Genomic DNA, 20,508 nt, shown 5'->3' with positions numbered 1-20,508 from the left:
AGCGTGTGGGATCTTCCCAGACCAGGGTTCGAACCCACGTCCCCTGCATTGGCAGGCAGATTCTTAACCAGGAAAGTCCCCATGGGGGCCTTTTTAATATGCTGTTTAAATCTACAGGATTCAGGCGGTTTGGGTGGGGCCTGAGATCTGCATTTAACAAGCTCTCATTGTTGTGGTCCTAACGTGGGTTGGAAAAGAATTTCCAGACTCGAGGCAGAATGAAATAAGATAGAATTTATCAGAGGGAAGGGTTGCTGCCAGAACAGCGGGCCAACTTCCTAGTAGTCTGGGAGAGTCGACCCGAACATGTGCTATTGATCAGTTTTTATAGCCAGAAAACAAAAGAATGGTCCGGGGTGAAAATTTCGTTTACTGATCGACTGAGGCACATATACCTTCCTTCTATCGGGTGAGAGTGGGACAGCTCAGATGCCTTTCCTTATTTGGGACAGGTCCCATTGCCCAGGTGGGTGTTGCCCAGGTGGGCTCAGGAATTTCATAACCATCTCAACATGGTGGGGAGGGTGATTAAGAGTCCGGTAGGGGGTGTAACGCTGCAACTTTTTCAGGCAGGGTCATTCTTTGTCCTTGAAGCATCATTGTCCTTGGAGCACCACATTCCCCCTTCTATTTATAGGGCCAATTCCTTGGCCCTATTGGGTACCCTGCTCATATCTACCTAACTGCCTAATTCCCTCTCAGGCAGTCTGGAACCCCTTTGTGAGAAGGGGTGACGAACTCTCTGACTGCTTCCTGCTGAGCAGGGGCATCATGGGGCCCTGGGTTCCCGTTGCCTGCTCTCTGTCAGGGTGTATCTAGGGAGGAGTGTGGGCCCCATGTAAAGTGATGGCAGCTTGTTCAAGGGGTTGTACGAGTGTTGTCTGGCCAGTGTTCTTGTTGCATCACCACTTGTATTCTGGAAGAGACAAACTTAGCAAGGAGGTTAAAAATACATGGCCCGAAAATTGGTCTGGACCTTGCCTGATTGGTTAACCAAAAAACAGCAATCCTCCTTTAACACTGCACAAGTCCCTCCCTGATAAGCCGTTAGGAGGTCCTGAGCTCTTCTATTTTGTAAAACCACTCCTGTTAGAGAATTTATTTGTTCTTGTAGCATGTTAATTTGAGCTGCTAGGTTGGCAATCTGTTGTGTGAGTTCGAGAGAGAGCTGTTGGGCAGTGAAAATGGAGTTTAAGAGTCCTGCTGAGCCTGTTCCCATCCCTGTTAGGAGGATCGAGGAACGGCGAGTGGGACCAGAGAAGGAGGTCAGGGCTGAATAAGTAGCCCCTGTGTCAATTAGAAAGGTTATATTAGCCCCTGCCACATCCAGGGTTACCTGGGGCTCCTCCAGTCTTGTGGGGAACATAGGGTCCTGTAGGTTGAGCCTCAAGCACCTTCAGTCATCCACATCCAGGAGCCCCCAGATCTACAGTGCAATCCGGTTCTTGCTCCTGGTAGTCAATTACCACTGACAGGGGCAATTGGTTTTGACCTCGGCCCAGGGGGCTGGGACCCAAAATACCCCAAGTGTTGGGTGGTTGTGGAATTGGCCTACCTGCTTGAGGGCGGCAGGGACAACTCCTCTTCCAATTGGCCCTTTTGATGACAGTAAGGGCACGGGGTATCCGGTGGTGGGGTGTGGCAGTTCCTGACAGTGTGCCCCTGCTGACTGCATTGGTTTCTGAGATGGGAGAGGGGCTCCCGTGGGTCCCTTTTGTGGGAGGGACTGAGTAATGGCAAGAGCCGTATATTGAGCATGTCGTTTTAATTTTTCCTCCTCTCTTAGTTCTCGTCTGTTCCTAGAAGCCTCCTCCCTATTGTTAAAAACCTTAAAGGCCGTGTCAAGTAGGACAGAAAATGGGGTCTGTGGCCCTTGCTCTAGTTTCTGTAATTTGTGTGTTATGCATGGGGATGCCTGGCTTACAAAGTGAACTGCAAGTACAGCCTGACCTTCAGGGGTCTCAGGGTCTAGGCTCGTGTATTTCCTAATAGCCTCTACCAATTGGGCCTGAAAAAGGGCCAGATTCTCAGAGGGTTCCTGTGTGACTTCTCTGAATTTCTTATAATTGACAGGTTTGATGATTGCCTTTTTCATACCTTCTAGTAGACAGGTAATCATGTAATTTCTCCTAGTGAGCCCTCCTGCTGGCCCATTTTTATTTTCCTGGTATCTCCATCTTGCGTCTGCCCGTGGGACTGCCTCTGCCCCTGCTCGGTTCTCATTAGGATTTCAGGCATGTGCCTCATCTGCCCAGGCCTGAGCCTCGGCCCCGATCCTGGCCTTTCCCTCGTGATGCAGCAGGTAGTTAGGACCACGTGAATATCTGGCCAAGTTAAGTCAAAGGCTATAGTTAGGGCCTGGAATTCCCTTATGAACATGGAGGGGTCCTGGCTAAAGGAGCCCAGTTTCCCTTGAATATGAGAGAGATCAGACATGGGGAAGGGGACATGAACTCTGATAGTACCTAGGTCTCCATTAGCGACCTCTCGTAGGGGAAGCATATTGGGACTCGATTCAGAGCATTGGGCTGCTGGTGACCGAGTGTGGGGAGGGGGTGGAAGGTCTGCTTCTGGGTACAGAGGTAGGGGTTGGGGAGCAGAAGGTTGAGGAGGAGGCTGGTGAGATCGGGGACAAGAAGGCTCATCCAAGATACCTGGTGGAGGGGGAGATGCGGAGGGACGAGGTAGTGAAGCTGAAGGAGGAGGGGGGGGGGGAGGATGAGGCATTAAAGAGGCAATGGAGAGACACATGTGACAGGAGTCCCTCAGGCTCAGCTTCTGACTGAGGGCCATGAAGGCCTGGACATATGGAACCTCAGAATCCTTTGCTAGTTTCCGACAATAGAGATCAAGTTGGAGGATCGTGTTGTAATTTAGCGTCCCATTAAGAGGCCATTGTTCTTGGTCCCCCAGTTTGTATTGGGGCCAAGCCGTGTTACAAAGGAAAATGAGCCTCTTCTTTTTGAGATTGTCTGGGTCAAATTCCTTCCAATTCCTGAGAATACAACCAAGAGGTGAGTCTAAGGGGACAGACGTACCTGAACCAATTCTTAGCCCCAATGCCGTAGAATGGGGGTATTGAGAATCACTGACAGGCAAAAAAAAAAATCACTGACAGGCATACGTGCCCTCTTTGTCTCAGTGACGTATCCGTGCGACTTAGGCACAAAAATGCCGACTGTCTCAGCAGTCGCGTCCGACTGAGGTGGCCAGAGCAGTGAGAAACCGTGCGGCCAGGGCATCAGTGACCAGAGAGGGGAATCCCCGGAAGCCAGCCGGGAATTGACTCACCGTTATTAGACTCTCAGGGATGGGAAGGAGCTCCTGGGACGACCTAGAGGCGGCGAGGTCCTTTGGAGTCAGCCCGAGCTGAGGAGAAAGAAGCAGAAGCGACAGAAAATAGGACTGAGGGGGCTTCCCTGGTGGCGCAGTGGTTGAGAATCTGCCTGCTAATGCAGGGGACACGTGTTCGAGCCCTGGTCTGGGAAGATCCCACATGCCACGGAGCAACTAGGCCCGTGAGCCACAACTACTGAGCCTGCGCGTCTGGAGCCTGTGCTCCGCAACAAGAGAGGCTGCGATAGTGAGAGGCCCGCGCACCGCGATGAAGAGTGGCCCCCACTTGCCGCAACTAGAGAAGGCCCTCGCACAGAAACGAAGACCCAACATAGCAATCAATCAATCAATCTTTAAAAAAAAAAAAAAAAAAAGAGGACTGAGGATTCCACCTTCTATCCCTCCCGAGGAGGCGGTGGCCAAGGGACTGGGGGCTGTGTGTTTTGCTTCGTCCACAATGTGCCTCGCGTTGCACGGAAGTTGTCTTGCTGGGGGCAGACGCTCTAATAGCCTGGTCCGTTCCGTGACCCCCTTACCCTTTCATGGGAATCTTCAAGCAGCAGGTGCCCTAATGGCTTTTAAATGCCTGACCCGTTCCCGCACGATACCCTTCGGCCTAGTCCTCAGTCGGAAGGAAGACAGAGGGATCCTCACCCGCTCTGGGTGGCAGTTACTGGGGCGAAGTGAACCGTGGAGCCTTCGGAACACACAGGGTATGGCGCTGGCCAGAGTTCCTCCGTTGCTTCCACAGCAACTTGCCTGTTCACAGAGGGTCCCAAGGAATGAGGAGAGGAGGTGGGGAAAGAGATGCCCCTGGAGATCCCCGTACGAGCCATCAAATGTTGTGGTCCGTATGCGGGTTGGAAAAGAATTTCGACACAAGGCAGAATGTAAAGAAGATAGAATTTATTAGAGGGAAGGGTCGCTGCCCTAACAGCGGCCCAACTTCCTAGCAGCCTGGGAGAGTCAAGCCCGAACATGTGCTATTGATCAGTTTTTATAGCCAGAAAGCAAAAGAATGGTCCGGGGTGAAAATTTCATTTACTGATTGGCTGAGGCACATACACCTTCCTTCTATAGGGTGCGAGTGGGACAGCCCAGATGCCTTTCCTTATTTGGGACAGGTCCCATTGCCCAGGTGGGTGTTGCCCAGGTGGGCTCAGGAATTTCGTAACCATCTCAACATGGTGGGGAGGGCGATTAAGAGTCCGGTAGGGGGTGTAACACCACAACTTTTTCAGGCAGGGTCGTTCTTTGTCCTTGAAGCATCATTGTCCTTGGAGCACCACACTCATGTCATGCTGATGCCACTGTTTTCTGTAGTAAAGCTCTAAAGTTCATTCATTTGGAGGACTGCTGAACCACACCTGGCCTCATTTTACTCTCCTAAAACCCCTCTAAGATAGATATGATGCCCATTTTACAGATGGGCAACAGGCTCAAAAAGGTGAAGGGATGCCATACAACAACCACAAAACACTACAGTGAATGGTAGAGCCAGGCTTCTAGACCCTTCTTTCTCAAATAATTAGCTCCGTGTTTTTTCCAATTAAGAGAGTCTCAGCTCTAAAAAAGCAAAGTCAGGCTTTCCTAATGACATAAGCCATGTATGCTACATCATCTTTCTTAGTAATGGTGATATTTGACAAGCCCCGCCCCCCTCCCTGAAACATCAGCTCTGGTCTGATCCTTTACAGTGGGTTCTCAAGCTTAAGTATGCACCTAGAGAGCTTGTTAAAATGTCACTAGGTTCTACCCTCAGAGTTTGACTCAGTAGGTCTAGGGTGGAGCCCAAGAATGGACACTTCTAAGGAGTTTCCAGGTGATGTTGATGCTTCTGGTCCAGGGACCACACTTGAACTACTACTGCTCTAAGGAAAAAATGAATGGAAGACAGGGAGAGGTGGGAAGATTAATCTCCCTTACTTAGCACTTCTGTTCAAAGTAGAGGGTAAGCTATTATTTGGCGAAATGTTTTCTCAAATAGCCACAGTTTACAGCTGTTTTCTCAAAGGTTAGTGCTTTAACTACCTGTCTAAGAATACTTGAAATTCCCTCATCCAGGCCACACCCCAGGCCAATTAAGTCAACTTCCCTGGGAATGACTTTGGCATCAGCACTTTTAAAGCTACCCAGGTGATTCCAATGTTCAGCCAAAGTGAGAACCACTGAAAACACCCCCAAACCATTGTGTGGAGTGAACAGGCCATAGGTGTGCCTGAGCCTTAGGCTGGTCAGGAAGTGGAGTGCACTAGCAGCCTCTGGCTGACAGCCTCCTCCCTTCACCCTTGTGTACCCTTCAAAAATCAGGACTACATTAATGGCAGCACCCCTGACTGCAGAAAAGAGTTCATTTGTTTTGATGAGATGAAGTTGGCCCTATATAACCTCTTTCTTAGGCCTGTAGTTAGAGTGAAATATATTTCAGTAGATGTTTGACAGCAAAGTCTGCTTAAAGTAGATTAAAAACCAGTTACCTGAACGTTGAAATAAACCTCATTATTAACAAAGAGCTGAACTTCATTATCTCACTGAAGGGCATATAATTAGAACCATGATAGTGAATGTGATGCTTGCCCTGAGAGAGGGAAAAACCTTTACAATGAGAGAATTAGATTATAAAAACTTCCTCTTTAATCAAGGTTTTTTAACATGGAACAGATTTCTTGAATAAAATGGAAAGTTTCCAACACACTGAAACATAAATCACCATACATACAACACCTGGCAGAAAAAAAACAAAACAGGAAGTTTACACAATCCCGGTAACAGCCATGGTCTTATTCTTAGATGCTTCCTCCATCTGCCAAGTGTGTTCTGCTGGATACAGAGCTCACAATGGTTTTGGGGGTCACACTTAGCTGAGGCTGCAACCCAAAGAGCAGTCGTCCGGCTGGGCCATGGTCCTGTTGGTTCTGCTCAAGAAGCAAAGCAGTCACCAGCACGTTCAAACAGTGTACTGAACATCCTTTAAATATCAAAGTGAGAAACAGGAAGGCAACATAATAATGTCATCAGAAAGATGTTAGCAAATGAGGACAGCTGTATAAAGCCTGAGGCTGAAAAGTGGTTCCCCAGCTTCATTTCTTTGGCTTCTTGGGCAGTGGCCGCCGGAACAGCAAGATGTGAGGTTCTGAAAGAGTGAGTGAAATGTAAGAGACAAGCTCACATCATCCTATGCACAACCTATAGTGTCTCCCACTCCCCTTCCCAGGTATCACCCACTCAGATCTTTACAACTAAATTAAGATTTAAGCATATGGCCTTAGAAACAGACCCCGAAGCCTGGCCTGTGTGCCAAGTACAGAATTGTCAATATCAGTTCTCTTGCTATGTTTGTGCAGCCTCGGGGTGTCCTTTATTAGTTTTGTCTGGCAGTTTGGTGTCTGGTGTCTTATCAAGAAATATACTTTCCTTGGTTTATTTGGAACACATCCCAAAATTCACTTTCTGATGGAGAATGAAGCAGGGGCCATAACCTCTACCAGCGTATATGTAGCATTAAAAAAAAAAAAAAAAAATCCTCTGACCAAGTTAGAGATTAAAGGAGGTTTTTTCAGTGACAGGTTGTGTCTGAACTTCCCAGATACTTTCTTATTTTTGGTCACTCCTGTTTTTCTAGATGGCTGGTGAGTTAAGAAACTAGTAAATCATCCCTACTTTCCCCCTATTTCTTTGGGTTATGCGACCTTATCATTCCTTCATTTCCTCAGTCCTACATGGTTGCTCTCTGCCATTGCACTCACCTGGTTCATGGATCATATAATGGACCCATCCCTGACTCTGCTGAACGCCAAGATTCCTCCATTCAGATTCAGACATCAAATGGGTTTTAGGGACCAACTTGGCTATGTCCTTGGGCAACATGACATGCCTGTAACAGAAACATGGGAAGGTGGGGAATCTGTATCAGTACTGGGTACAGTCTGTCAGACGAGTGCCTGCATATAAAGCCAAGAGAGGCAAGAAAAGACAAACCAGTTCGTAATGGCAGGGAGTTTATATAATCTCATTGTGGGGCAGAGGCAGCTAGAAATAAAGGCCAAGATACGTACATTCTCACAAAAGTATATTAAAAAGTACACATTAATAAGTAACACCAGTGAATGAGCACCTAAATTCCAGGCACTGTTGATACATTGACTCTGCCTTCTCGGAGCTTATAGTCTTCTAGTTGATTACCCTAAAACAATATAATGGGAGCCCCACCACACACACACACACACACACACACACACACACACACACACACACACACACAGTGTTAATAAGTAAAGGCAGTTTTGAACAGAATTGTAAGGAAGGGAGAGAAGTAATTTCATGGAGAGGAAAGGCCTATCAGGGAAGAGCCAGAACAAAGGGTGAAATATATCTTATCCTTTAAGATCTATCCTAACTTCATTTTCCTAACTCTGAAGGGATGTGCCATGAGACTTCTTTGGGGGGAACTCCATGCTTTTCTAACCAAGGATAAGCCTCCTTCCATGGCAAAGAAATTACTACTCTGACATGAATTGAGGTGACTCAAACGTCATCATTTTCAATGAAAATGTACTGAATACTCTCTCTGTGCTAAGTAAAAGGGATTTTTTTCCCCCAAAGAGTCAATTCTAGTCTAAATGTCTGAAAATAGCTTACATCTTAACAAGCCCCTGGCATAAAGATTGGCTTCCATACCTATTTAGACCAAAAAAACAAACAAACCCTTTTCTTAAACCAAATATCACTGCCAAGACTTACATCTTCCAGGGGATGAAACTAGTGATGTTTCCCTAGCCCTGCAAAGACATTATAAGCACATAATTTTAGTTAGCCTAGTTCAGATATAGAGGAAAACAGCTGAGGAAAAGAAAGTTAATTGCGTCCAAACAGGGCTGGGGGGCCTTTCCCAAGGATTTGGTATAAAAACAATACAAATAGTGTGTTTGTCAGCAGACACTGAGTTCTCCAGAAGGCCCAGAGCCCTGCACTAGGCTGAAGAAACACAAGGAAAGCAAGCTTCCAGTTGTTTTAAGTATTATGCTTAATATAGACTGGTCGAATGCCAATATTTGTAGAATTCTTTGTCTTCCCTAATTTTCTAATCTAGAATTATGGATTTAGGATTTATCAAATGCAAACTGTAGGGAGTCCTTTCTTCACCATGCTTGGCAAGTCGTACGTGCTCCCAACACAACCTGTACATAGTTCTATCATACCAATTATCACCTGCTTTCTGAAGTCTGTCATTACTTCCACAGATTTTTAGGTCTGTTGAAAGCAGGGACCATGGCTTATCCTTGCACTTTAGCAGAACACCTGAAACCTATAAGCACTCCATAACTGTTTCCTAAGTAGATGCCCTTCAAATATTTGACGGGAATCTATTAGGTCTATATTAAGTCTTTTCTCAATGTTCCTGGCCAGTTTTATTCCACTCCAGTTCTTCGAAGCCCCCTTCCTAAAACAAGCCAGACAACCACGCCCCCTTTCCATGAATTAATAAGCAACACTCAGGCTCTCTCAGAACTCCCCTCACTTTGAAGACTCGAGGAAAATTCGAGCTCCGCCTTTGCCACCTTCTCCCAGGAGGCTCTACGGTGTTGCCATTATACAAGTAGTCTCAAGAAGGCAAGTTCAGTTTGCTCAATGAAGGTGAGAGAATGATCCAGAAACCCGCAAAGCTGAGGGTGGTCGGCACTCTAACACTCTAACCACGTCCACCCACGCCTCCTCCCAACAGGGGAGCTTACTCCAAATTCTCTACACTTTAGGGTTTCTTTTATGATCGCCCCCTATCCTTCGCGCATGCGCCTTACGCTCTCATTGCTCGCACCCATTCACGTTCATCTCCCGCGCATGCGCCATTCTGTAGCTTCAGTCCCCGTTACTAACTCCTCGTGCCCTCACTTGTCAAAGCTCACGACCTTGTTATTGCCCCCGCGCCGGCACTAACCGGTACTCGAACTCCTCGTCGTCGTATTTGTCCGAATAGTAAATCTGCTTGTGCGACATGATCGCCCTGCCTGAGGACCGTCAGCCCCGCACTGCCAACCTCCAAACAACTCCCAGCAGCACACGCTCCCACCCTCTTTGGCCTCGCTTTCAAACACACCGCCCGCGCTTTCTATTGGTCCTTCTGGCGGAAGGCGGGACAACCCCACCTTCAAGCCTCCGATTGGCTAAGATTTGCTTCTCCTTGAGTCCTTATTGGAGTGCACTGCCTACGTTGCTCAAGAACAAACGTAGGTCAAAAATAGGCCTCTTATTGGCTATCATGGCTCCTGTGCGCGTTCTCGTGCTGCTATTGGCTGACACGGGAAAGTGGGCTGGGTGAAGGAGGGACGATGAGGTAGAGGGTCAGGGGTTAGTGAGGCCGGAAGTGAGTGCAATAAAGTTTCTCCAGGGAGGCCGGGCCGGGGAGAAAGTTGGAGCGGCGACCTAAGAAGGCAGTGGCGTGATCCGGAACCAAATCGGCCCGCGGTGCGGTGCGGAGACTCCATGAAGTCCTGGTGAGTTGGGACTTTTTTTCTCCTTAGGTGACCCACTCCTCCTCCCCGGAACCCCTCTCCCGGGACCCTACTTCCGGTCTTCATTTATAAGCCCCGCCCCTGCGACCCTCTCCCCGGAAGTCCCACCTCCCAACTTCAGGGGGCTCCCCGAACCCCGACTTGTTTTCTGTCTATTGTCCCCGACCCCAGTCTGTCGCCCGACTTTCCTGGAAGTCCCACCCCCAGACATGCTTCCAAGCCGTACTACTAGAAACCCTACGTTAGTCCTTCCAGTTCCCCGAAACTCCGCCTCCTAGCGACGATTCTCCGCCAACTCCTGTCTATCAAAAAGCCTATCTCCCAAAAGGGCAGAGCCCTGCCCCTCAAAGAACTATTCGAATTCATGAAGCCACACCTCTCTAGGGGTTCCTCCCCTCTAGAAGCCCCGCCCCTTCCTTAATCCACGTCTGATTGTCCAGAAGCCTTGCCTCTTGGGAGTCTCTGATGCTCGCGTCCTGAGAGGGCCACGCCCCCTCAGGAGCGTTATCCCTGTGGGACCCGGGTCATCGCCTCAGAAGCTTTGTCTTCAATCCCAGAAACTTCACCTGCTTAACATTTCCTTGTTCTTTTTCTCTTTGGGGCCTTTGGCTCAGTTTTCCTGAGCTCTCATGCTCCACTGGGTAGGAAGTCAGAAGTTCACATCTCTGGCTCTGAGGAGTAAGAGATTAGAGGCAGCCCTTTTCCTCTCCCTTACCCCTTCCAAGGGTGGACCTACTTGAAGGGGGCTGGACTTGGGGTTTGGCATGAGAGTGGGAGGGAGACTCGCTCATAGATTCCCAGCCCCACTCCCAGGACCGACTCCACCCCAGAAACAGCTGTTTGTCTCATACCTGTACGTCGGGAGCTGAGTAGGGGCATGGATTTGTTGGTGTGTGACATGTGGGTGTGACAGGAGAGAAAAGTTTTCCACCACCAGAAAACGGTGTCTTGGAGTGGGTGTAGGTAACAGTGTCCTTTTTGCTGTTTAATTTTTTTTTTTAAGGGACTCCTCAGGCCCCACCACTTCTCTGGCTCTTCCCCTCCCCCTAACCAGAGTTCTAGTCTGGGCATTCCTCCTGGTCCCGCTTGACCAGCCTTCCCTTCTGGAAACATTCCTGAGCTTTCGCCATTTCCTGCTACTTTCCGCCGCTCTTGCCTCCTCCTCCCTGCTGGGCTGAGAAGCCACACGCAGCTTCTTCCAGTCACCCGGATTCCCAGTAGCAATCTCCTTTCTTCCTACATAAATTTAAAAAGCCCTACTTCCTCTTTCTTTCTAACAATGCCCACACCTGTTGGTCATTCCCTGCTTCGGGATCCTGCAGGCACCCACAGAATGCCCACCTCTAAAGATGAGGACGTCCTGGTGTGTGTTTGTGTGTGATGGGGGTGTGAGGCTTTGGCAGAATACTTTCCTCATTCTCTCTATGCCTGGGTGCTGAGTCTTTAGGAAACAGAGTGATAGAATTTCTTCTCTGGAGTGGTGCATGGAGTGGCAAAGCTCTCCTTGGAGGACTAAGTGGGAGGTGATAAGCACAGTATCTAACATGTTTTAAGTGGTAGTGTTGTTCATCGCTATAATCATATGATAATTTGCATCTTTTTATATTCTGAAGTAAATTTAAGGATAGGTAATTCGGGGGTGAGCCTGGGGCGTTATATGTATCTTTTACAACTACTTTTTTGGGTCACTTTCCAACTTCCTTTATGGCCCCCTTGAGCAGAGCTGTGGAAGGAAGCTGTGGGTGGAAGGAGTGGGTTTGGGACTGTTCCCTGTGTTCATCCTCAGTCCTTCTCCTGGCACCCCTTTCTCCTTAGCAGATTTGTCTTCTGCCCCCTCTGTCCCTTCGTGGCCTGTAGCCCTCGCTTCTCTTGGAGAACTGTTGCACTCTCCCATTTCCTCCAGCCAGACTCTGCCTCTGGCGTGAGGGGCATCATGCTCTGTGGTGGACACCTGCACCCTTCCCAGTCACTACTGCAAGAGGAGGGGTATGAGCTTACCCGCAGGTCCAGGGAGCTGACCTTAGTGTCAATGCCCTGGCCGCCCCCACCCCTTCTACCCTTGACAGCTTGCTTCGCTGTGGAAAGGGGGACAGAAGAGTGCTTGGCATGGGCCGCTGCTCCTTGGCATGGTAGGCGCCATGCATTGAGAACAAGCCTCCACCAGCCTGTCCTCTGCTCCAGCTCCTGCCTGGTGGCTCCCTGATGCACCACCCAGGTTGGACTTTATTCCCCTTACTTCACCAGCTTTGCCCTTCCTCTTGGCCCCTCCCTGCATCCACTGGGACCACGTCCTTCCTTTTCCCATTTCTTTAGCTCCCTCCACAGCTGTGGTAGCAGAGGATGCTAATGGCCCAGGCTCCCTGGGGCCGCCACCCCATGTGTGATAGTGGTGGGGGGTCACCGGGGGTGGCCGGGGCTGGAGGAGGAGGGAGTTTGAGTGTTCAACCAGGACAGGAAGGGAATTGCTGAGCTCAGGGATCCCCTCCCTTTCCCACCCCCAGCTGCCTCTGTTTCCTCCCTCATTCCACCCGCTGCCCTCCCTCAGCTTCCTGCTCCCTTTGGCCTGCCCCTGTCTGGTTTGGATTGATCCAGACCTCCTCTTGCCACCCTCCTTTCCTTCTCACTCCTCCATCCTTCCCTCCCACTCCCACTTTATTCCTCTCCAGATTACTTGTTGTTTGTACCGGGGCAGGGGGGCATGGATCTCTCTGCCCTGTAAGAGTTCAGGGTTGGGGCAGTGCTGGAGGCTTAGCCCCTCAGAGCCTGTGAGTCAGCACTGTCCTCGGGATTGGTCTCTCCCCTTAGCTCCCCGCCCCTGGGGAGGAGCCAGTCAGCTCTAGGTCCAGCCCGTTCTCCTCACAGCCAGAGAAGAGGCTCCACGCTGGGCGGGGATGGGGCCTGAAACTCTCTGGGTCTGAGCCCGGGGAGCCAGAGCCACTTGTCCCTCTCCCTCCCCAGGACCCTTGAGATCCCTGGGCCATAGAGGTCCGATCAGGCTAAGGGCCTGGGATGCCCCCTGCCTGGCCCCCTTGCCCTGACTGGCAGGGGGGCCAGGCTGGGCAGCAGCCTCCCTCTCACTCCAGCCATGGATCTCCTGCCCCCCAAGCCCAAGTACAACCCACTTCGGAATGAGTCTCTGTCATCGCTGGAGGAGGGAGCTTCAGGGTCCACCCCACCGGAGGAGCTGCCTTCCCCATCAGCCTCGTCTCTGGGGCCCATGCTGCCACCTCTGCCTGGGGACGATAGTCCCACTACCCTGTGCTCCTTCTTCCCCCGGATGAGCAACCTGAAGCTGGCCAACCCGGCTGGGGGGCGCCTGGGGCCGAAGGGGGAGCCAGGAAGGGCAGCCGAGGATGGGGAGGGGATCGTAGGGGCAGCCATGCCGGACTCAGGCCCCCTGCCCCTCCTCCAGGACATGAACAAGCTGAGTGGAGGCGGCGGGCGCAGGACTCGGGTGGAAGGGGGCCAGCTGGGGGGCGAGGAGTGGACCCGCCACGGGAGCTTTGTCAATAAGCCCACGCGGGGCTGGCTGCATCCCAACGACAAAGTCATGGGACCCGGGGTTTCCTACGTGGTTCGGGTGAGTGAACATCCTCCCTCCCACTCCCTCCAGTTCCTCTGCTCACTAGTCTCTTTTTTTTCCTGCTCTTCCCCAGTAACTCCCTTGGTTTCTGTGTCCTGTTTCTTAAACCTTTCTTGCCCCTTCTCTGACTCTTTTGCCCCTTCCCTTCCAGCTCTGTCTGGGGCCCCTTCCTTCTTGTGACTCCCCCACCCCCACCCTGCCATGCTTAGCACAAAGCCCAGCACAAACCCTTAGTAAGTGTTGGAATGAGTGACTCTTGACTGTCCCCTCCAGTCTCCTCCCCCTTTCTGGAGATGTCACTCCATCCCACCCAGTGCCTGTCACTCCCCTCCGAATTCTCTTCCCACATGCATGAGGTCCCCCTAGCTTGCCTTCTGTCCTCACCCTGTTGTTCTGCATGTCGTGGGATGTATCCACGGGCAGTGGGCAGAACTTCTGCATCCCTTACGGAACAAGCCGGGAAGAGTCCTGGGGCTCTTTGTGAAGAGGTGGGGGAGGCAGCTGACTGTTCTCCTCCCGTCCCTCCCCTCAGTACATGGGCTGTGTGGAGGTCCTGCAGTCAATGCGCGCCCTGGACTTCAACACCCGGACTCAGGTCACCAGGTTGGTGGGGCGGGGGGCGGAGTGTGGGGGTCCTGGGATTTGTGAGGGGAGGGGGGAGTGGGTCACTTGGCAGTGGCGCTAGTGATGGCTCATCTTTGGGTGGTGAAGGGGATTGAGAAAAAGTTAGGGAAGGGAGTCGAAGTGTCAGTGAAGAGAGGCAACTCTGACCTGGCTCCTTCTTGCTTATGCAGCCTGGGGGGTTGTGGGGGAGGTGGCAGAGGCAGCTGGCAGCTGGAGCTTGAGTGGAAAATGGGGGTAGATGGAAGGTTGCCGCTGCCTTTGGGAAGGGGATGGGGCATTTGGTAGCTGGAAGGGGGTGGGGCCAGACCCACTGAGGCTCTAACCCAATCAGCCAGGAAGCGGCCTCTCGGTGTCATCAAATATTAAAGGCCCTTAATTCAATCCGCCACGACAAAGAGCCTGGAGTGCCCCTGGAGTCTGGCCTGGCCTTCCCCTCCCCCAGCCCTGTGGCAGCTCCAGCCGAGTGGGAGGCAGGCCGTGGGTCTGAGTCCCCCTCTTTCCCCAGGGAGGCCATCAGTCTGGTGTGTGACGCTGTGCCGGGTGCTAAGGGGGCAACAAGGAGGAGAAAGGTAGCTGGGGTCGATGGGGCTAGGGGTGCTGCTGGGAGAGGTGGAGGAGCAGGGGGAAGGCTGGTGTGGGGCGTGCGGGGAGAAGTCCAGAAGGCAGGAGTGTGTGGGTTTCCTGGTGTGAGGAGCCCCCCAGCTTCTGAGATCCTTGGGGCCTTCCCTAGCCCTGTAGCCGTCCACTCAGCTCCATCCTGGGGAGGAGTAACCTGAAATTTGCTGGAATGCCAATCACTCTCACCGTCTCCACCAGCAGCCTCAATCTCATGGCCGCAGACTGCAAACAGGTTGGTGGAGTGGGGCGGGGGGACCAGAAACATTGATGGGAGGGCTAAGTGAGGACCCGTCAGACGGAAGGCTTGGGAGCAGCAGGACGGTAGGGAAGGAGGAGATTAGGAGGACATGGGTTGAGAAGCCAAAAGGATGAGACTGGGATCCCAGGGTCCTGGGCCAATGGTGGGGGGCGCCCAGTGGGCCCTGAGGCTGCCTGACACACGTCATTCCCTTCCTTCTCCATCCCCTGCCCTAACCCTCAGATCATCGCCAACCACCACATGCAATCCATCTCGTTTGCGTCTGGCGGGGACCCGGTGAGTTGGGGAGCGGAGAATGGGTGGTGGGAGAAGAGTACGGGGCTAGGGGTTGGGAAGACACTGGCTAGAGAAGGGAGCCTGCTAGGATTGAGGTGATGTCTGCAAAGGACTGGGTTTGAGGGGTCAGGAGTGAGGTGGGTCTATGAAATTTAGCTAACTGGCCTCTTCTGACTCTGTCCACCCCAGGACACAGCCGAGTATGTCGCCTATGTTGCCAAAGACCCGGTGAATCAGAGAGGTGAGGCGTGGTGGGGAGCGCTGGGTGGGGCCAGCTGTCCGAGAGGTAGGTGAGCAGGACCCAGTGGCTCCTGCTGTGGAGGACAGAGGACAAGGGCCCCCCTCTGTGCCTCCTCCTGGCCACGCTGCCCCCGAGCTCCCTGACGGCCTCTGCTGTGCCCCCAGCCTGCCACATCCTGGAGTGTCCCGAAGGGCTTGCTCAGGACGTCATCAGCACCATTGGCCAGGCCTTCGAGTTGCGTTTCAAACAATACCTCAGGAACCCGCCCAAGCTGGTCACCCCCCATGACAGGTGAGTGGACCAGGGCGGGGGGGCGCCCAGCTCTTGGGCCCCAGACCGGAATTGGAAAAGTAGATCTGCTCTTCCCACACTTGAGCTCAGAGAGGTGCAGGGAAGGAAATAACCTGTGCGCCCCTGCTTCCCACTTCCTGCTATTCTGAAGTTTCCTGTGGCCATCAGGAAGGTCTCTCGAGGCCCTGCCTGCTGCAGGGCCAGCTCTTCCTGTCGCGTGCCCATGGTGGCGCTGAGCTGTAGTCCAGGACGTCCACGCTGCAGCTCTTTCCTGGCTAGATGGGCTTTTCTTTTCCCAGCCATCTCATTGCTGGTCTGTCCTGTTGTGCATTTCTCCATATTTAGTTTAGTTCTTCATTTGCTTGCCTCTAGAAGCCATCAAGAATTTGGGCGAGGGAGAATGGCTCTTTCCTGAGATCCTTACCTTTCCCACCTCAGACCAGTGGCATTGAGTATTTAGAGGAGGTTAAACTATTCTGGAGCACCCCCCTCCCTGGTACTTAGTGCTCCCCTTCCCTCTTGGGAGACAGCATAACGATCAAGGGCATGACTTTAAAGGCAAATCGGAATTCACATCTCAGCTCCACCACCTTTTAGTTGTGAGACCTAAATCTTTTTACCCCTGACCCTCATTTTCCTCATCTATAAAATCGAAGAAGGAGATAATACCTACCTTATAGGGTTGCCAGGAGGATGAAATGATTATATGTATGAAACAGCCTCAGGCCTACCCCTCAGGGAATGCCCAATACGTGAGCGCTGTTCTGTCTGTTCTCCATGCTCTTCTCTTCCTCCTGTCCCTCCCAGGATGGCTGGCTTTGATGGCTCAGCTTGGGATGAGGAGGAGGAAGAGCCACCTGACCATCAGTACTATAATGACTTCCCTGGGAAGGAACCCCCTCTTGGGGGGGTGGTGGACATGCGGCTTCGGGAAGGAGCCCCCCCGGGGGCTGCTCGACCCACTCCACCCAGTGCCCAGACCCCTAGCCACCTGGGAGCCACGCTGGTAAGTTGCTTGCATGGAGGTGGGCTGGGCCCAGGATGGCAGTGTCTGGTTAGGGCCTCTGGTCTCACCCTACTTTTGTCCCTTCAGCCAGTGGGGCAGCCTGTTGGAGGAGACCCAGAAGCCCGCAAACAGATGCTGCCGCCGCCACCCTGCCCAGGTATGAAGGGAGCTGAGAGGGGCAGAGTGGGGTTTGAGAAGCAGGGCGGGGATCACTGTAAAGCCTCCCTTTCCTCAGCAGGCAGAGAGCTCTTTGATGATCCCTCCTATGTCAATGTCCAGAACCTAGACAAGGCACGGCAAGCAGGCGGTGGAGCCGGGCCCCCCAATCCTGCCATCAATGGCAGCGCGCCCCGAGACCTCTTTGACATGAGTGAGTGTGCCCCTCTCCTTTCTGCATCTGCATCTTCCCACTTGGTTCCTCCTCTTTTCTTCCTGGCCTCCCCTCCCTGAAGGTCTGGCTCTTGAGCATGTGTTGTGCCAGCTGCCTCTTCTAGCCCTCTCTCTGTACCCCCAGAGCCCTTTGAAGATGCCCTGCGGGTGCCTCCACCTCCCCAGTTGGTGGCCATGGCTGAGCAGCTCCGAGGGGAGCCCTGGTTTCACGGGAAGCTGAGCCGGCGGGAGGCCGAGGCACTGCTGCAGCTCAACGGGGACTTCCTGGTGCGGGAAAGCACGACCACGCCTGGCCAGTATGTGCTCACTGGCCTGCAGAGTGGGCAGCCCAAGCACCTGCTACTGGTGGACCCTGAGGGTGTGGTGAGTATTGCAGGGGTATGGGTGGGTGAGGCAGAAAGGAAGGTGCAGTACCTTCCTGTGCAGCCCTGTTCCTGCCTCACTGCTTCCTAGACTTTGCCCGCTGGGCACCTCTATCTGAGCCTCCCCTGCTCTCAAGGTGCCTGGCATTCCCCCTCTAGCGGCTTAGGGTTCCTTCCCTTCTCACATCCCTGAACTTGAGCTGTTTTCCCTTCAGTCCCGGCCAATCCCCAAACCTTATGCCCATGAGTGCTGGAAGGTGCTCATGTCACCTGAGTCCCTCCTTTGACAAATGAGAAGACCATCCTTAAGAGGTTGTGATGCTCAATGTCAGATGGTTAGAGGCTAGGCACCCCAAATCTCCTCTCTTAAGAGGAGCCAGGGGCCTCCCCAGCTTCTCCAGACTCAGGGCTCAGACCAGTGCTCTGTCTCCTGTCTGCACTGTCCCTCTGCCCCTCATAACTTTAGTCTCTTTTCTACAGCAACCTCAGCCTCCTTTGCATGTCTTTTTTGTACTGTGTATCCTCTTCTGAGACATACCACCTTCTTCCAGGTCAGGGGAGGAGTAGCTGTCCCTCAGCTTCATGATTTCTGGGCTGATATCCCCTCTGCCTTTTCCCAGTTCACTGACCTGCCCTCTCCCACGGCTATCTCCAGCTTCTTTCCAGAGAAGCCTCAATGATCAGGACTGACGGCCCTCCTGCTTCTGCCATTTTTTTCTCCTGCCTCAACCCTCTTGAATATTCCAGCTTCCTCAGCTTTGGGGACTGAGGTCTTATTTGACTCTTCACCTGAATTGACCTTCTCCCTTCCCACTTCCCAGGTTCGGACAAAGGATCACCGCTTTGAGAGTGTCAGTCACCTCATCAGCTACCACATGGACAATCACTTGCCCATCATCTCTGCGGGCAGCGAACTGTGTCTCCAGCAACCTGTGGAGCGGAAACTGTGATCTGTCCCAGCGCTCTCTCCTAGAAGATGCCCTGCGACCCCTTCCACCCTATTGCCCGACTCTCAGGACCTCACTTGGGAGTGTTTTGTGGGCTTGGCCTTGTGTAGGGCTGGGGGTAGTGTGGACATTGGGTTCAGCATCCAGCTGAGTGAGAGGGTTTGAGTCAGGAGCCAGGGGTAGAGTCCTGCTTCTCCCCAAACCTCACCAAAGTATTAATGTACAGAGTGGCCCCCTCCCCTGGGCCTTTCCTGTGCCAACTTGATACCCCCTTCCCCAGGGTGGGTGCTGGAGGCCTGGGCAGTATGCCTCCTTGTAATGGAAAATGTCCTGTGGTGATAGGCCCAGTGGAGCAATCACCCTTCCAGGGAAGGGGGAATGAATCACACCTTTAGTCTACCCCTGGGCTCAGGGTACCCCAGACCCCTCTCAACAACCCTCCCTCCCAGCGTTTAAACTTTGTGCCTTTGACCATCTGCTAGGTCTGAAGATATTTTATGCAAAGAGTTCTTGGGCCCCTGAAGTCAAGCATGGGGGTGCTGACACCTTGGCTTCTGGGACCCCGTCCTCTCCTTGCTCAGTACCCCCTCCCGTTTAGGTTGGGCGAACAGAGGCAGGAGTGGCAGCTGTCCCCTCTCCCCGGGGATATGCAGCCCTTAGAGATTGCCTCAGAGCCCCCTCCCAGCCAGTGGGGAGATGGACCCACCCCTTGCTCAGTGCCTCTTGGGCGGGGCCCCTCACCCCAGGGGGTCTATATATACATTTGGCAAGTCCACTCGCCGCCGCCCCCCCCCTCCCCCCCGGCCCCATGTTGCATGCATGTTATACTCTAGAGCCAAAGTACAGCCCTTCCTTCTGTAGCCTCTGCCCTGCCTCCCCCTGCTGGGGTGGTGGGGGGATGACTGAAGTGTCATCCTAGGTGGATTTTGTGGAGGTGGGAACAGGGGCACTGAGACTCTAAAGCAGTAGACAATCCCCAGATACCATCGGTAGATTTGGAACTGCGTTTATTTTTTATTTTATATGCATATATTTTAGGGCTGTAGATTTACTTTCCTAATTTGTTTTCCATAGCTTATTCCTGAGCACAAAATGATAATAATCGATTTATACATCACCTTTTTGACTTTTCAAAGCCCTTTTACAACTATTGGCATTTTCCTCACCCCCGGCCTTTGCCGGTAGCATTATCTTTTCTGAGAGACAAGAGGCCGAGTGTGAGCCAGGACTAGAGAAACTTGGACCTCCCACCGCGAGGCTGGGAGGCAGAAATTTGGCTGAATGAGTGTTAGCTTCACACGGGGCGGGCGGGGGCGGGGGCTGGGGGACACTTAAAACCTGCAGTTATTGAATCCCTTCTCCAGGCCGGGTCCTGCCGTACGACAGAGGAGCCGGCCCTGCTCTGTCATTAGGCCTTGTGGATAAGGGAGCGTGGACTATCTAAATCCTCACCTCCCTTTTTTTTCTTTTCTTTTTGTTTGGATGTTTTCACGGGTCTCACTTATACCAAAGGGAAAGAATCTTCATTAAAGTCCATATTTCTTCTACCTCGGCCTCCTGGTCCCTGTCGCTGCCTATTGTTGGCTGTGGGCCCCCCGCGGCGGGAGGCCGAGGCCGCCTCGGGGCGCGGTGCGGCCCGGCCCACCTGGCCTCGCTCGGGTCGCGCTCGAGCGGGAACCTGGGGGTTCACGGAGGAGGGGCGCCGGGAGGGCGCTGCGGGGTGGAGAGTGCGGGGCCATCATCCAAGGAGATGTTCGTGTCTGCGGCTGGGGCCGCGGCGGCGGGGTGGGATCGCAGCCGGCCGAACCCCAGGCCGCTCGGGCTTCCCGGGCGCGCGCTCACGCCCTCGCGCACCTCTGCGGCGGCCCCTTGGCGGGGGATGGTACGGCCCAGCAGCAAAGCCCACGGCCGCCGCCTCCCCAAGTGAGCGGGCACGCGGCGCTCCCGGGCTTGGGACGGCCCCCCGCCCCAGGGTCGTGCCTTGGTACCGCCCTGCCCGCCCGGCGCTCGGGGGAGGGTGTGACCGGGCCTCGCTCCCCCTCCTTGCAGCGCGTAGTGGTGGCTGC

General features: G+C 53.0%; 2 protein-coding genes across 5 annotated transcripts; one reads left to right on the top strand and one right to left on the bottom strand.

The window, feature by feature from the left end:
* Nucleotides 1–5,947: 5,947 nt before the first annotated feature.
* CKS1B (CDC28 protein kinase regulatory subunit 1B) lies at nt 5,948–9,401 on the bottom strand. Its single transcript, XM_059902027.1, has 3 exons — nt 9,272–9,401; nt 7,083–7,210; nt 5,948–6,469 (listed from the first exon to the last, which is right to left on the bottom strand). Exons 1-3 carry the CDS (start codon nt 9,328–9,330, stop codon nt 6,417–6,419), a joined length of 240 nt encoding a protein of 79 aa, XP_059758010.1. The 5' UTR covers nt 9,331–9,401; the 3' UTR covers nt 5,948–6,416.
* Nucleotides 9,402–9,672: 271 nt separating this feature from the next.
* Nucleotides 9,673–19,989, top strand: SHC1 (SHC adaptor protein 1). 4 transcript variants are annotated; one of them, XM_059932777.1, is made up of 14 exons: nt 9,673–9,827; nt 11,912–12,060; nt 13,258–13,425; nt 13,961–14,031; nt 14,558–14,621; nt 14,783–14,902; nt 15,152–15,205; nt 15,395–15,446; nt 15,611–15,737; nt 16,545–16,743; nt 16,831–16,900; nt 16,979–17,113; nt 17,258–17,496; nt 18,317–19,989. In XM_059932777.1, the coding sequence occupies exons 3-14, from the start codon at nt 13,261–13,263 to the stop codon at nt 18,443–18,445; spliced, it is 1,425 nt and encodes a 474-aa protein (XP_059788760.1). In that variant the 5' UTR covers nt 9,673–9,827; nt 11,912–12,060; nt 13,258–13,260; the 3' UTR covers nt 18,446–19,989. The 4 variants fall into 4 exon arrangements, with proteins under 4 accessions (XP_059788760.1, XP_059788767.1, XP_059788753.1 ...); XM_059932784.1 differs by lacking the exon at nt 11,912–12,060; XM_059932770.1 differs by lacking the exons at nt 9,673–9,827; nt 11,912–12,060 and having other exon boundaries at nt 12,276–13,425; nt 16,982–17,113.
* The last annotated feature ends 519 nt before the right edge of the window (nt 19,990–20,508 follow it).

This window comes from Balaenoptera ricei, chromosome 1 (genome assembly GCF_028023285.1).
Source record: "Balaenoptera ricei isolate mBalRic1 chromosome 1, mBalRic1.hap2, whole genome shotgun sequence".
Taxonomy (NCBI): Eukaryota; Metazoa; Chordata; class Mammalia; order Artiodactyla; family Balaenopteridae; genus Balaenoptera; species Balaenoptera ricei.
The sequence above is the reverse complement of the archived record's forward strand: the minus strand, read 5'-3'. Positions and strand labels throughout refer to the sequence as shown.